The sequence below is a fragment of the Mytilus californianus genome, unplaced genomic scaffold, assembly GCF_021869535.1.
Source record: "Mytilus californianus isolate M0D057914Y unplaced genomic scaffold, xbMytCali1.0.p SCAF_3, whole genome shotgun sequence".
Classification (NCBI taxonomy): domain Eukaryota; kingdom Metazoa; phylum Mollusca; class Bivalvia; order Mytilida; family Mytilidae; genus Mytilus; species Mytilus californianus.
Genome location: NW_026262679.1, coordinates 11,204,476 through 11,216,424, shown reverse-complemented (window position 1 = coordinate 11,216,424; position 11,949 = coordinate 11,204,476). Strand labels below are relative to the sequence as shown.

Below are 11,949 nucleotides of genomic sequence, written 5' to 3'. Positions count from 1 at the left end.
TTTTACCCCTATGTTCTATTTTTAGCCATGGCGGCCATCTTGGTTGGTTGGCGGGGTCATCGGACACATTTTTTAAACTAGATACCCCAATGATGATTGTGTTTAAGTTTGGGTGCATTTGGCCCAGTAGTTTCAGAGGAGAAGATTTTTGTAAAAGTTTACGGACGACGGACGACGGACGCCAAGTGATGAGAAAAGCTCACTTGACCCTTTGGGTCAGGTGAGCTAAAAAGAAATTGTGGTAGCAGCTGACTCCTCCTTGTTATTCAAATCCATGATATACTGTCCCAAAAATGGCCCCATAAAACATAAGTATAACTTGTATGGTTAAAAATGTATTTATTAATATATTTATGAAAAAGATAAAACGTATGATAGCACCCGTACAGAATATAAACTGTCATTCCTGTAACAAAGTGTCACTATAGATTTTGTAACAAGTGTCAAAACAGCTCAACTGTTCATTTAAAAAATGAAATTTGTGCATTCACAGCATAAAAATAGGTAAAAGGAAACCCATATCTTCATTCTTACAAATTGATTTCAAACTGAATCTATTTAAAAAATTGTGAATTTATTCAGTCAACAAATTGTTTAACTATAAGTTACAGAAATTTACACACAATGACCAAAACATAATTCTTGTCCCACATTCCATTTAACATAATTCTTGTCATTTAACCAACTCACAAGTGTCAACTCTCCAGGCTTTATTTAAAGTGATTACATGATTTTTTTCAGTAAATATGAATAATTCTACAGCAAAAATCAATACAATGTATAAATCCCAATCCCCCCCAAAAAAAACCCCAACTTTCTACACAAGATCATTGAAATAGAAAGATAAAGTTTGCCTACAAATCTTCAAAAAATCATTAGAACAACAGATTCCATCACCATAACTTGAGATAGGATATCTCTCCACTTCAAAAATGTATCAAAGATACAGTGGTAGAATCTATATGTATATTTGGGATTGGACATACCTTTTTATGTATATCAAAAACTGACAAGATCACAAAAACAACACTTAAACAATGTGATTAATTCTAATTCAATAACATCCTTCAAAAAAGATTTTTTCCAGTCTGACAACAACAAACCCCAACCCAACCTATAAAACTTCACCAGAAGGATACCTCTCTTCTATCATTTGAAAAGTTGACACCTGCTTTCTTACTATTTTATTTTATTTCATACTATCTCACCATATAGTATTTCATTGAAGAAATCACAAAAATCACATTTTTTAAAGGTAATCAGCCTTGTGAATCTGTACTTTAGGTAATGATATAAGCTTTTATGCCAAATTATAACTTTTAAAAAAGAAGCTACAAAAATATAGTATGGCATAAAATGGCAAAATGCAATACAAAGTATTTACTGATATGTAGAAGTTTTCCATTTTCAAATGGCTATTTAATTCAAAATTACTCCAACAAAACATAAAAAACAAGGTTACTCTATCGGTATATTTTACCCGAGTTTAATTTTCAATTTTGATTTCAAAACGTCTTAATGAAACCTAAATGTAAATATCCATCTTTCAGAAAAATATATGTAAAATTGGAGTGTTTCCACTGCAAAAATCATGAAACCAATGAAAGATTCACTTTGTTTATCATTGAGAAGAAAGACATTTTAACTGTAAGGTGCGAAATGTACTTTTCATGTAAATACTATATCTACCCTAAAATAAAATATAAGTTAAATGGATCGAAACGTACACAGATGAACATAATTCAAAAGAATGAACAAATTAAATTATTACAACTGTATATTACGATGACATCTCAAAATTAACTTGCTATAACCTTTTTAAAGGAAACCAACAATACTATGAAAGACTTCTCTCTATTTACACAACAATCACTGACAACTATTTTGGTCTTTAGACCTTTGGTCATACACAAATATGACTGAACATATGACACAAACCTTTCAATCAATACAATTCTATTACATGTGTAGATCTGATCACAACTCATTCACTTTCAAGTCATAATTAAAAATTGCAAACAAAACAAAATGTTTGAGCATTATTTACATGCAAATAATAAGATTTCATGAATTTTGTCACAAACAGCATTTATTCCAGATTTCTTTTATTTGTGCATAGCCAATTCAAAACTATTAGACTTAAATGCAAATCTGACATTTCTTAAAATTTCAATATGTAAAATCATTCATAACAGTTATTATATACAGTATATGTTTCAATTGAATATTCTAAAATATTCTGATTTAAATCTTAGATGAACCAATTACTATAAGACTATCCAGCAAACTATTATTTGTAACATCCAACTTAATGTTTTCAAAGTCATAACAGCTGCATTGACAATCTATGAAACTAAATTGAGCAAATTAACTGTAGAAAAAAAATTATAAAAATATCAAACTAAAGCATTAGCAAACATAATAAACCCCACTTGTGCAACCATGTGCAAAAAAGAAGAAAGAATAACAAAAAAATAATTTCAAAATTGGAATGTTTTAAAAAATGCTAAATGAGAAAAAGAATTCTATATAGTAGAAGCTACGTAAGACATATATATTTCATTGTCAACATCATGAGATTCAAATTAAGTTACACACTGACACATCATGTAAACATTACAAACGAAGAAAGATACTCACTGCAGTCAAACAATTTTTCTTTCATATAAACATTCTTGTGATAAAAGAGGCCCTTCCCCTAATTCTTAACATCCAAATTATACAGATGACCACAAAGCCATGTAAAAATCATTTCCTTGTGATAACCTATTTGAAATTCTGAAAAAACAAAAATATAGGTCTTTTTAATTTTTTTTTTTAAATGTTTAAACTTGCGTGCAGATTTTACATGATTTATTTCTTTTAACAATACATTTCTGTGTGCTGAAGTAAATAAAATATTCTCATTCTTAGTAAATCCTGATATTTTTGGCATTTCTTTGAAGTAAAGAAACATTGAAATGCACGAAAAAGATTGAAATCTGTATTTTCCTTCTGTTTTAATGTGTAAGTACATCTTTACTTTACATGTTCAATCTGTTCATGTTGTAAACAAAAGTGATACGAGACATAGAATCTGGCAAGAATTGACAATGTTCCTATTCTGTGCCAAGATGACTAGGAATCTATATCAGGGGAAGACTAGGGAGAACCATAATCCAATAAATAGTGTGCTGTTGTATAAATATAGTGAATAAATTTGTTTAAAAACGAGTGCAGTTGGTAAGTAGAAACTGTGAACCAGTGAAAGAAAGCTGAAGTGAAGTCATTCCAAGATTGTTAAGATGGCAATTCTACTTTCTGATTTTTTGTAGGTGTTAAATTCACCCACATTTCAAATTTATGAAAAGCAAAATAACAGGCTCAATGTAAGTTTTTTAGTTTCTGAGATGCTCTGTCCTATTCCACATCAGCCTGCACTTAAAAAGCCAATACATATACAATGCCCATTTAAAATTCTCTTTACTTTTCCTTCAGGAAATTAATAATCTTGTGATGACTGTCCTAAGCTTTCCATCAGTGATAACATCAAAGAAAATAATAATAGGTATAGTTAAGTACAATACAACATTATGTTATAACCACTAACCCTGGAATTGTTTAACATATTACAAATCACAACTAATATATAAATGTATGGCTATATATATCTTTTCAACAAAATACAACTGAATGATTGACCTTAGAAATGTTGCATCTGAAACCAAAAATAGTCAATCATTTGTATTTAAAACTTAATTGCAAAAATAATATGTCTGTATGAGACAAATGCCCCTGTCTGTAGCAAAGATTGGAACAAGACTTATTTTTCTGTCAAAATCTATTCAATTATGCATACCAACATTCAGATCAATATCTGCAGAAATCGAAAAAATAATTAAGGAAAAAGATAAGTCATAACATTTTCTAGTCATTGCATCAAAAGTAAAAGGTCAACCAAGCTTAATTCATCATCATGCTAACTACAATCCAAAAATCAGTTCAATAATCAGGCACAATAATTCATTTTAGGAAAACTGAAAGTTGCATCAAATGTCTAAATTCAAGGGCTGTAATTATTGACAGGAAAGAACTGCACACTTGTCTTTAATTCTTTATCTATGACATTATTATATAACAAATATTTAATATCTGTGTTGTAATAAATATCAATAATCTAACTTTTGTATGAACATTCAAACCTTTCTCACAAAAACAAATACCAAAATATCTCTATACACAATCTAACCAGTACAAAATTTGAACCTTGTAGAACTTGATGGGACTTTCAAATTACACTGAAATACTAACTTATGATATTCAATTTACAATTAGTAGAGATCTCATTTTACTTCTACCACAGACAACTATTAACAGAATTCAAGGTTCAAATGCAGCTATTCACTACTTTCGTTGTTTGAAAAATATCTGAACCTGCTTACAACCTTGTAATCTACAGGTTGTCCTAGACATGTATACGTAAAATTAAAATGAGATACATATGTAATAGCTCCATAAACTTTCTTGAAATTAAGTTTTATTACCCTCTAGGACTTTGTACAGAGCCATGAGGAAATTTGACTTCTAGAATTCCTATTTATTTTGGGACAGAACTTCACTATCCACGCAACTGCTTTTCTTTCTTTCTACGAAATTATACGAAAATGTACAAAATCCATGAAAGGAATGAATAACCTTAAAGTACATTGGTAACATTATAGACACAGTCTTAAAATTATTTTTAGCAAGAAACACTTTTACAATGATTAAGAATTTAAGTTAAGATTAAAACATTATGTACAGCAGTAAATTATTATCATGACACACTATCAGAAAACTGGTCAGTCAATGTGATGTGTCTGTAGAACATTATCTGATGATATTGAGCAGTATTGTATTATCATTGGTTAATCTTCCCTCTTGTTTTAGCTCTTGTCCTAGGTAAAGTACCATATGGGTCAGCTCTATACTACAAATAATAAATTAATTTCATCATATACAGAATAAGCAGTTAATGAAAAATTGATGCTGTTTACTGTTTTGGTTGAAATAACATTTTCATCTGATCAGTTTAGGTTTGAAGCCCCAATGCCAATATGTAAGACAAAATTCAAACATGTAAATACAGATGTGCGAAACACTATTATGTCTTATGAACATTTGGAGGATGTTATTTGGTTGATTTATAATATTTTTTGGTGTATTGAATTCAAGAGGCCAAAAAAGTGGCCTTATCATACCTTCTCCTTTCCAGTGATGGTAGGTCAAATTACTGATTATCATAACCAGTATAAATCTACCCAGGGAACCAAACACTGATGCATAATTCAGGGGATAATTTTGAAAATACATCTTTCAATATAAAAATAGAATCAAAACGGTATGATACATTAACTGTGATATTTAAAATCATATTGACATCAGCATTAGTCATTCTACTAAATTTTGATTGCCAATTAATTATGTACATGAAATGTTCAATTAGAAAAAGCAATGAGTACTGTATTATATTTCCCTGTAGTTTACATCTGCCAGATGTTTTACATGTACAATTTTTCTGGTATTATAGCTGTATATTTTTCTGTCTGAAATTGTTTTAGGTTGTAAAGTACCTTTCTTGCTACTTTTGCAATCTTTGTTTGAAAGTATTAACAAATACCGTACATAAGAAATAAACAAATGGAGTTGTCATAAATGATAGTTAATCTCCCTCACCCATTTTTTCCTACTTTATCATTTGAATAAATAATAACTATTTTTAGTGTGGACCTTCATCCATCACTATGCCACTGGACGTTAAGCAACCAACAATCAATCATCCATCACTAAGCATGATACATCATTGGGCAATGGGAAAGTATAAATGTGTATACATTCCATTCACTTGTGTTGAGTTTACATTTAGTTTTCCTGTCGAGACAATTGTCTGTGGCAAATATTTGTAATGTAGACTTAATGCCTTTTTCTAAAAGCTTTATATACAGATGTAAAATTGTTTCCTGAATATTGTAACCATTCTGTTGTAATAAATAGTTATCACTGAAAAACTTTACATGCCCTTTAAATTAGTAGACTTACATCTCTTTTGTTATTGGTAGGAAGGTAGTAAGTTTCTTCTGAGTAGATTATTTCTTCATCTTCCTCATTTAAGCTGGCCAATGGTGCTGAAAGAAAGTCCAATTAAAAAAAACACTTAATTATTTTCTACAAAAATGTGAGGAGTTCAACTTTGCCAAATTGTAGATCTGTGTAGCAGCATAACTTTTTTACCCCCCCTCCCCCCCTCCAATTTCTTTTTCACTTCCCCCCCCCCCTTTTTTTCAAAAAAAAAAATTCTTTCCCTCAAGATATGGTCATAACCTCAATTCAAATTTCCAATGGAGTTTGCAACCATAATTACCCATTTAAATACCACATAAAAGTTTTAAAATAGAAAATGACATATACATAATCATGGCTAAAATTAATATTCCTTTATCAGCATTTTTAAATAGTAACTTCTAAAAATAAATTGACAGCTAATCACCTCAAGACAATACAACATTTCTTTATGCATAATTTAAAAGCAGTGTAAGGGAGGTAATCCAAACATAACATTGTACTTTTTTTTTAATTGTCCATTAACCAGGAAACCCTTGTTTTTCCCCCTTTTTTGCCCCTAATTCCTCAACGGTTTGAGCCATAACCCCCAAAAAGCCAATCCTAACCATCCCTTTGTGGTATGGAAACTTCTGGTATAATTTCAGAGCGATCCATACACCGTTCCACAAGTTATTGTCTGGAAACTAGAAAAATGCTTATTTGGGCCCCTTTTTGGACCCTTATTCCTAAACTGTTAGGACTATAACCCCCCAAATCAATCCCAACCTTCCTTTTGTGGTTATAAACCTTGTGTTTAAATTTCATAGATTTCTATTTACATTTACTAAAGTTATTGTCCGGAAACCAAATATCTTCGTCCGAAGCTGACGACGTGATACCAATATACGACCGCAAAATTTTTGTGGTTGTATAAAAAGGCCTCATCCTGATTCTTTAATGAATTTATTTTAAAAATCCTTAATCCATATGTTGATGAGGAATCCAAAGAGACCAATATTCTTTGCTAAATTTTTAATATTCTAATTCACAAGGTAATAAACTTCAGGAAGACATGAAATCCTATCTGTACACATTATTCCAATTCCAAGACTACCAATCTTTTCTTTTACTCCTATACATCAAATGCCTCGGGGGGAAATGTAGGAGATATCTAACTCATAATCTTAGGTATGACATCTAACTCATAATCTTTGGTATGACTTATCCAAGGATAAAACCAACTAAGTCCCATCATAAGGCAAACACATCAGATTGTTCTTATATGCACAATGTTGATATGAAGGACACTATCAGTATGTTTTCTTTCAACTTATATATGTCTTATTTTTTTACATACCTTCCTTTTGAGATCTTAGATTGCCACGCCTTACATCAGTAAGATCACTGTTACTTCTGCTGATGAGTTTTTTTCTTTTCTCCAATTCTCTATTGTCTTCATATAACCGGGAATCTGAAAATATATATTCATTATTTCTTAAATGAATTAAAAAAATTTCTTAAAACATTTAAAAGCTTGCATACCAAGGAATTTCCTTATAATTGCTGCATTAAATTCAATGTTAAGTTTTCAACCAAATTGTGTATTTAGTTTGCAGGGGTCCTTACTGATCATGCTCCCATTTAACAGTTTTAAGTTTGTACATGTTTAGATGAATTAGATTATACTAACATGTACATGGATATTAGATTTAGATTGTAGCTTGCATTACATTTTATTTGTATTTGTTCTTTACATCTAACTTTGAAAGACTGTGCAACAATTAATTTTCCATTTGTTTACTTAATTTTTTAAGTCACCACAAATTAATTTATAGATTCTCATCCTTATATGAATTACCTTTATTTAAATATTCAATTTTCAATTTTACTGTTTCCATAGCTTTGTCTTAATTTTTATTAGGCTATAGGGATTTCTATCTGTAGATGGTGATGTTATCCATACTTGGTGGTATCACTGATATTGAAGAGAGTCAAGTAACCCACTAGTATTTGTTTTATTTGAGACACCCATAGTAAATACACAATATATTATGCATGTAAAAAGTAAAATCACAAAAAAACTGAACTCCAAGGAAAATTCAAATAGGAAAGTAATTGTTAACCACAACATAACACAAATACTGTCTTCTCTCATTATCTCTAAGTCAACAGGACAGTGATTAAATTTGTCAACCAAGTAAGACTCAATAGAAGCTTAAGTGACTATAATGAAAAGGAGACAACTCTAATTTAGACAATGCAATACAGTATTCTAATCACAGTTTGTACTATTGTCTTTGATTGTTCACACTTTTCATTAGAGATAGTGTTTGAAAATAAATGTAGATTTTTTCAATTATGAATTTTAATTATTTCTTTGAAGTTTGGCTTTGAAACGAAAAATACAGTGTGTTTTACCGCTACTTGTTTTGTTCTAGCCCAAGCATATCATTATGCATATGACAAGAGTGAAACATTCTGACATAACAACCAAATTTATACTTTCAAGCCGCAGATTTAGTTTGAAAATTCTACTCGTTGAAATTCTACTCAAACAGAGCAAATTTATATAAATTGCTGTATTTAGACGTCTGGACTGGAGAAATATTTCAACTCATGAGAATTTTGAGTTAACCAAGTTTAACGATAGTTAACTGTATGTATACATTTTATTATATATGGATATATATAAACTCTACAATTAGATAAAACACATGTACTGTCGATTTAGTCATTTTAGAAGTTTTGTTTTCTTTGTCCTTCTAAACTCAAAATGTGATTTATAATGAAAGTAAACATTCTACATGGAGCTAGAATTAAGATAAGAAATTTCAAATATTTCCAAATGATGCATCATAATTTAAACAAGAATGTGTCCATAGTACACGGATGCCCCACTAGCACTTTCACTTTCTATGTTCAGTGGACTATGAAATTGGGGTCAAAACTCTAATTTGGCATTTAAATTAGAAAGATCATATCATAGGGAACATGTGTACTAAGTTTCAAGTTGATTGGACTTCAACTTCATCAAAAACTACCTTGACCAAAAACTTTAACATGAAGCGGGACAGACGGACGAACGGATGAACGAACGGACGCACAGACAGAAATACATAATGCCCTTCTACTATCGTAGGTGGGGCATAAAAAACCCTGTACTTGTGTATGTTGATATCATCAATATTTCTTTTATTTAGTATAATTATTGAGGACAAAAATATACAATACAATTCAAGCTCCTGTTTGTACCAGAAGAAAGAATCTAAAGAGTATCTTGAACACTTCATGGCTATGTGCTATCAACAAATTAATACTAGAATGATACTGAATCCACAGTACATTGAAAAAAAAACAGCTCCAAACAAAATATGGGTCTACCTAATCTAATGATGTATTATATATCATCATCCTATTTAAGCATTTCCATCTAATAAAACAAGGTCCTTCCTTTTTTGTGAGTGTTTATTTTTTTAAAAACATAATTCACTGTGGATATCAAATACTCTAAAATTAAAATGATGCATCTTGTTTTATTGTTTAAAAATCCAGGATATCAGACTTACCACTGGACAGAGTAACTTGTGTAATTATAGAATCATACCACAATCCTGTGATCATTTCACAAAAAATCTTAAGATAAAAAATACTCATAAGTTATGAATATTCTAGTCTAACTTACGATTAATTTTGCTACTAGCCTTAATATATCCTACTGTTAAAAATCCAAAACATGCAAGAAAGCACAATATATACCATTATTATAATCATGCAAGGGTAAAATCATTAGTATTAGCATAAAGAACTTAATAATCATGATAATATGCACAAACCATGATGTTTTATCAATGAAAAGATTTAGAGGCATGGATACCAATGTAATAGGGTTGAACTAAAGACAAATGAACCCAAGGTGAAAGAAGGATCTGAAAGTGTATTTGTTGTAAACCCCAGTGCTGGAAAGCTTGGATTGCACTCTCACCTTTCTTTTTCTTATAATTAGACTTTTCATCATCTGATAATTCCTCATTTATTACTTCAAGGTCACGCTTATTCTTAGCTTCAAGTCAGCAGCAAAAAATTATGGTTTAGTAACACAATACTTGAAAAAAAGACTATGATCATTTGATACTATCAATTCTTGATATTTTTGATGTTTTTTTTTTTAAATGTGCTCTCAACTTTTTTATATGTATTGTCAAATAAATGTTTTGTCATTAGTTGCATGAAATTTATCATTCTGTCAGTATCTCATATCATTAACTAGAGGCTCTAAAGAGCCTGTGTCGCTCACCTTGGTCTATGTGAATATTAAACAAAGGTTGCAGATGGATTCATGACAAAATTGTGTTTTGGTGATGGTGATGTGTTTGTACATCTTAATTTACTGAACATTTTTCCTGCTTACAATTATCTCTATCTATAATTAACTTGGCCCAGTAGTTTCAGAGGAGAAGATTTTTGTAAAAGATTACTAAGATTTACGAAAAAATGGTTAAAAATTGACTATAAAGGGCAATAACTCCTAAAGGGGTCAACTGACAATTTCGGTCATGTTGACTTATTTGTAGATATTACTTTGCCGACATTTATTGTTTTTTACAGTTTATCTCTATCTATAATAATATTCAAGATAATAACCAAAAACAGCAAAATCACCTTAAAATTACCAATTCAGGGGCAGCAACCCAACAACGGGTTGTCCGATTCATCTGAAAATTTCAGGGCAGATAGATCTTGACCTGATAAACAATTTTACTTCATGTCAGATTTGCTTTAAATGATTTGGTTTTTGAGTTAAAAGCCAAAAACTGAATTTTACCCCTATGTTCTATTTTTAGCCGTGGCGGCCATCTTGGTTGGTTGACCAGGTCACGCCACACATTTTCAAAACTAGATAACCAAATGATGATTGTGGCCAAGTTTGGTTTAATTTGGCCCAGTTGTTTCAGAGGAGAAGATTTTTGTAAAAGATTACTAAGATTTACGAAAAATGGTTAAAAATTGACTATAAAGGGCAATTACTCCTAAAGGGGTCAACTGACCATTTCGGTTATATTGACTTATTTGTAAATCTTACTTTGCTGAACATTATTACTGTTTACAGTTTATCTCTATCTATATTAATATTCAAGATAATAACCAAAAACAGCAAAATTTCCTTAAAATTACCAATACAGGGGCAGCAACCCAATAACGGGTTGTCCGATTCATCTGAAAATTTCAGGGCAGATAGATCTTGACCTGATAAACAATTTTACTTCATGTCAGATTTGCTTTAAATGCTTTGGTTTTTGAGTTAAAAGCCAAAAACTGCATTTTACCCCTATGTTTTATTTTTAGCTGTGGCGGCCTGCTTGGTTGGTTGGCCGGTTCACGCCACACATTTTTTAAACTAGATACCCCAATGATGATTGTGGCCAAGTTTGGTTTAATTTGGCCCAGTTGTTTCAGAGGAGAAGATTTTTGTAAAAGATTACTAAGATTTACGAAAAATGGTTAAAAATTGACTATAAAGGGCAATTACTCCTAAAGGGGTCAACTGACCATTTCGGTTATGTTGACTTATTTGTAAATCTTACTTTGCTGAACATTATTGCTGTTTACAGTTTATCTCTATCTATAATAATATTCAAGATAATAACCAAAAACAGCAAAATTTCCTTAAAATTACCAATTCAGGGGCAGCAACCCAATAACGGGTTGTCCGATTCATCTGAAAATTTCAGGGCAGATAGAACTTGACCTGATGAACAATTTTACCCCATGTCAGATTTGCTCTTAATGCTTTGGTTTTTGAGTTATAAGCTAAAAACTGCATTTTACCCCTATGTTCTATTTTTAGCCGTGGCGGCCATCTTGGTTGGTTGACCGGGTCACGCCACACAT

The 11,949-nt window shown here is 30.8% G+C and overlaps 1 protein-coding gene across 2 annotated transcripts in view; it reads right to left on the bottom strand.

Annotated features, from left to right (window-relative positions):
- Positions 1–319: 319 nt before the first annotated feature.
- The window catches only part of LOC127732987 (receptor expression-enhancing protein 1-like), a 29,795-nt gene continuing 18,165 nt past the window's right edge, over positions 320–11,949 (bottom strand). The window contains exons 7-10 of one of the 2 annotated variants that reach the window (XM_052242242.1): positions 10,043–10,120; positions 7,418–7,531; positions 6,058–6,143; positions 320–4,948 (exon numbers count right to left, since the gene is read on the bottom strand). In XM_052242242.1, the coding sequence (XP_052098202.1) occupies positions 4,880–4,948; positions 6,058–6,143; positions 7,418–7,531; positions 10,043–10,120 (347 nt within the window). In that variant the 3' untranslated portion in view covers positions 320–4,879. The remainder of the gene's footprint in view (positions 4,949–6,057; positions 6,144–7,417; positions 7,532–10,042; positions 10,121–11,949) is intronic. The other variant, XM_052242243.1, reaches the window with a different exon arrangement.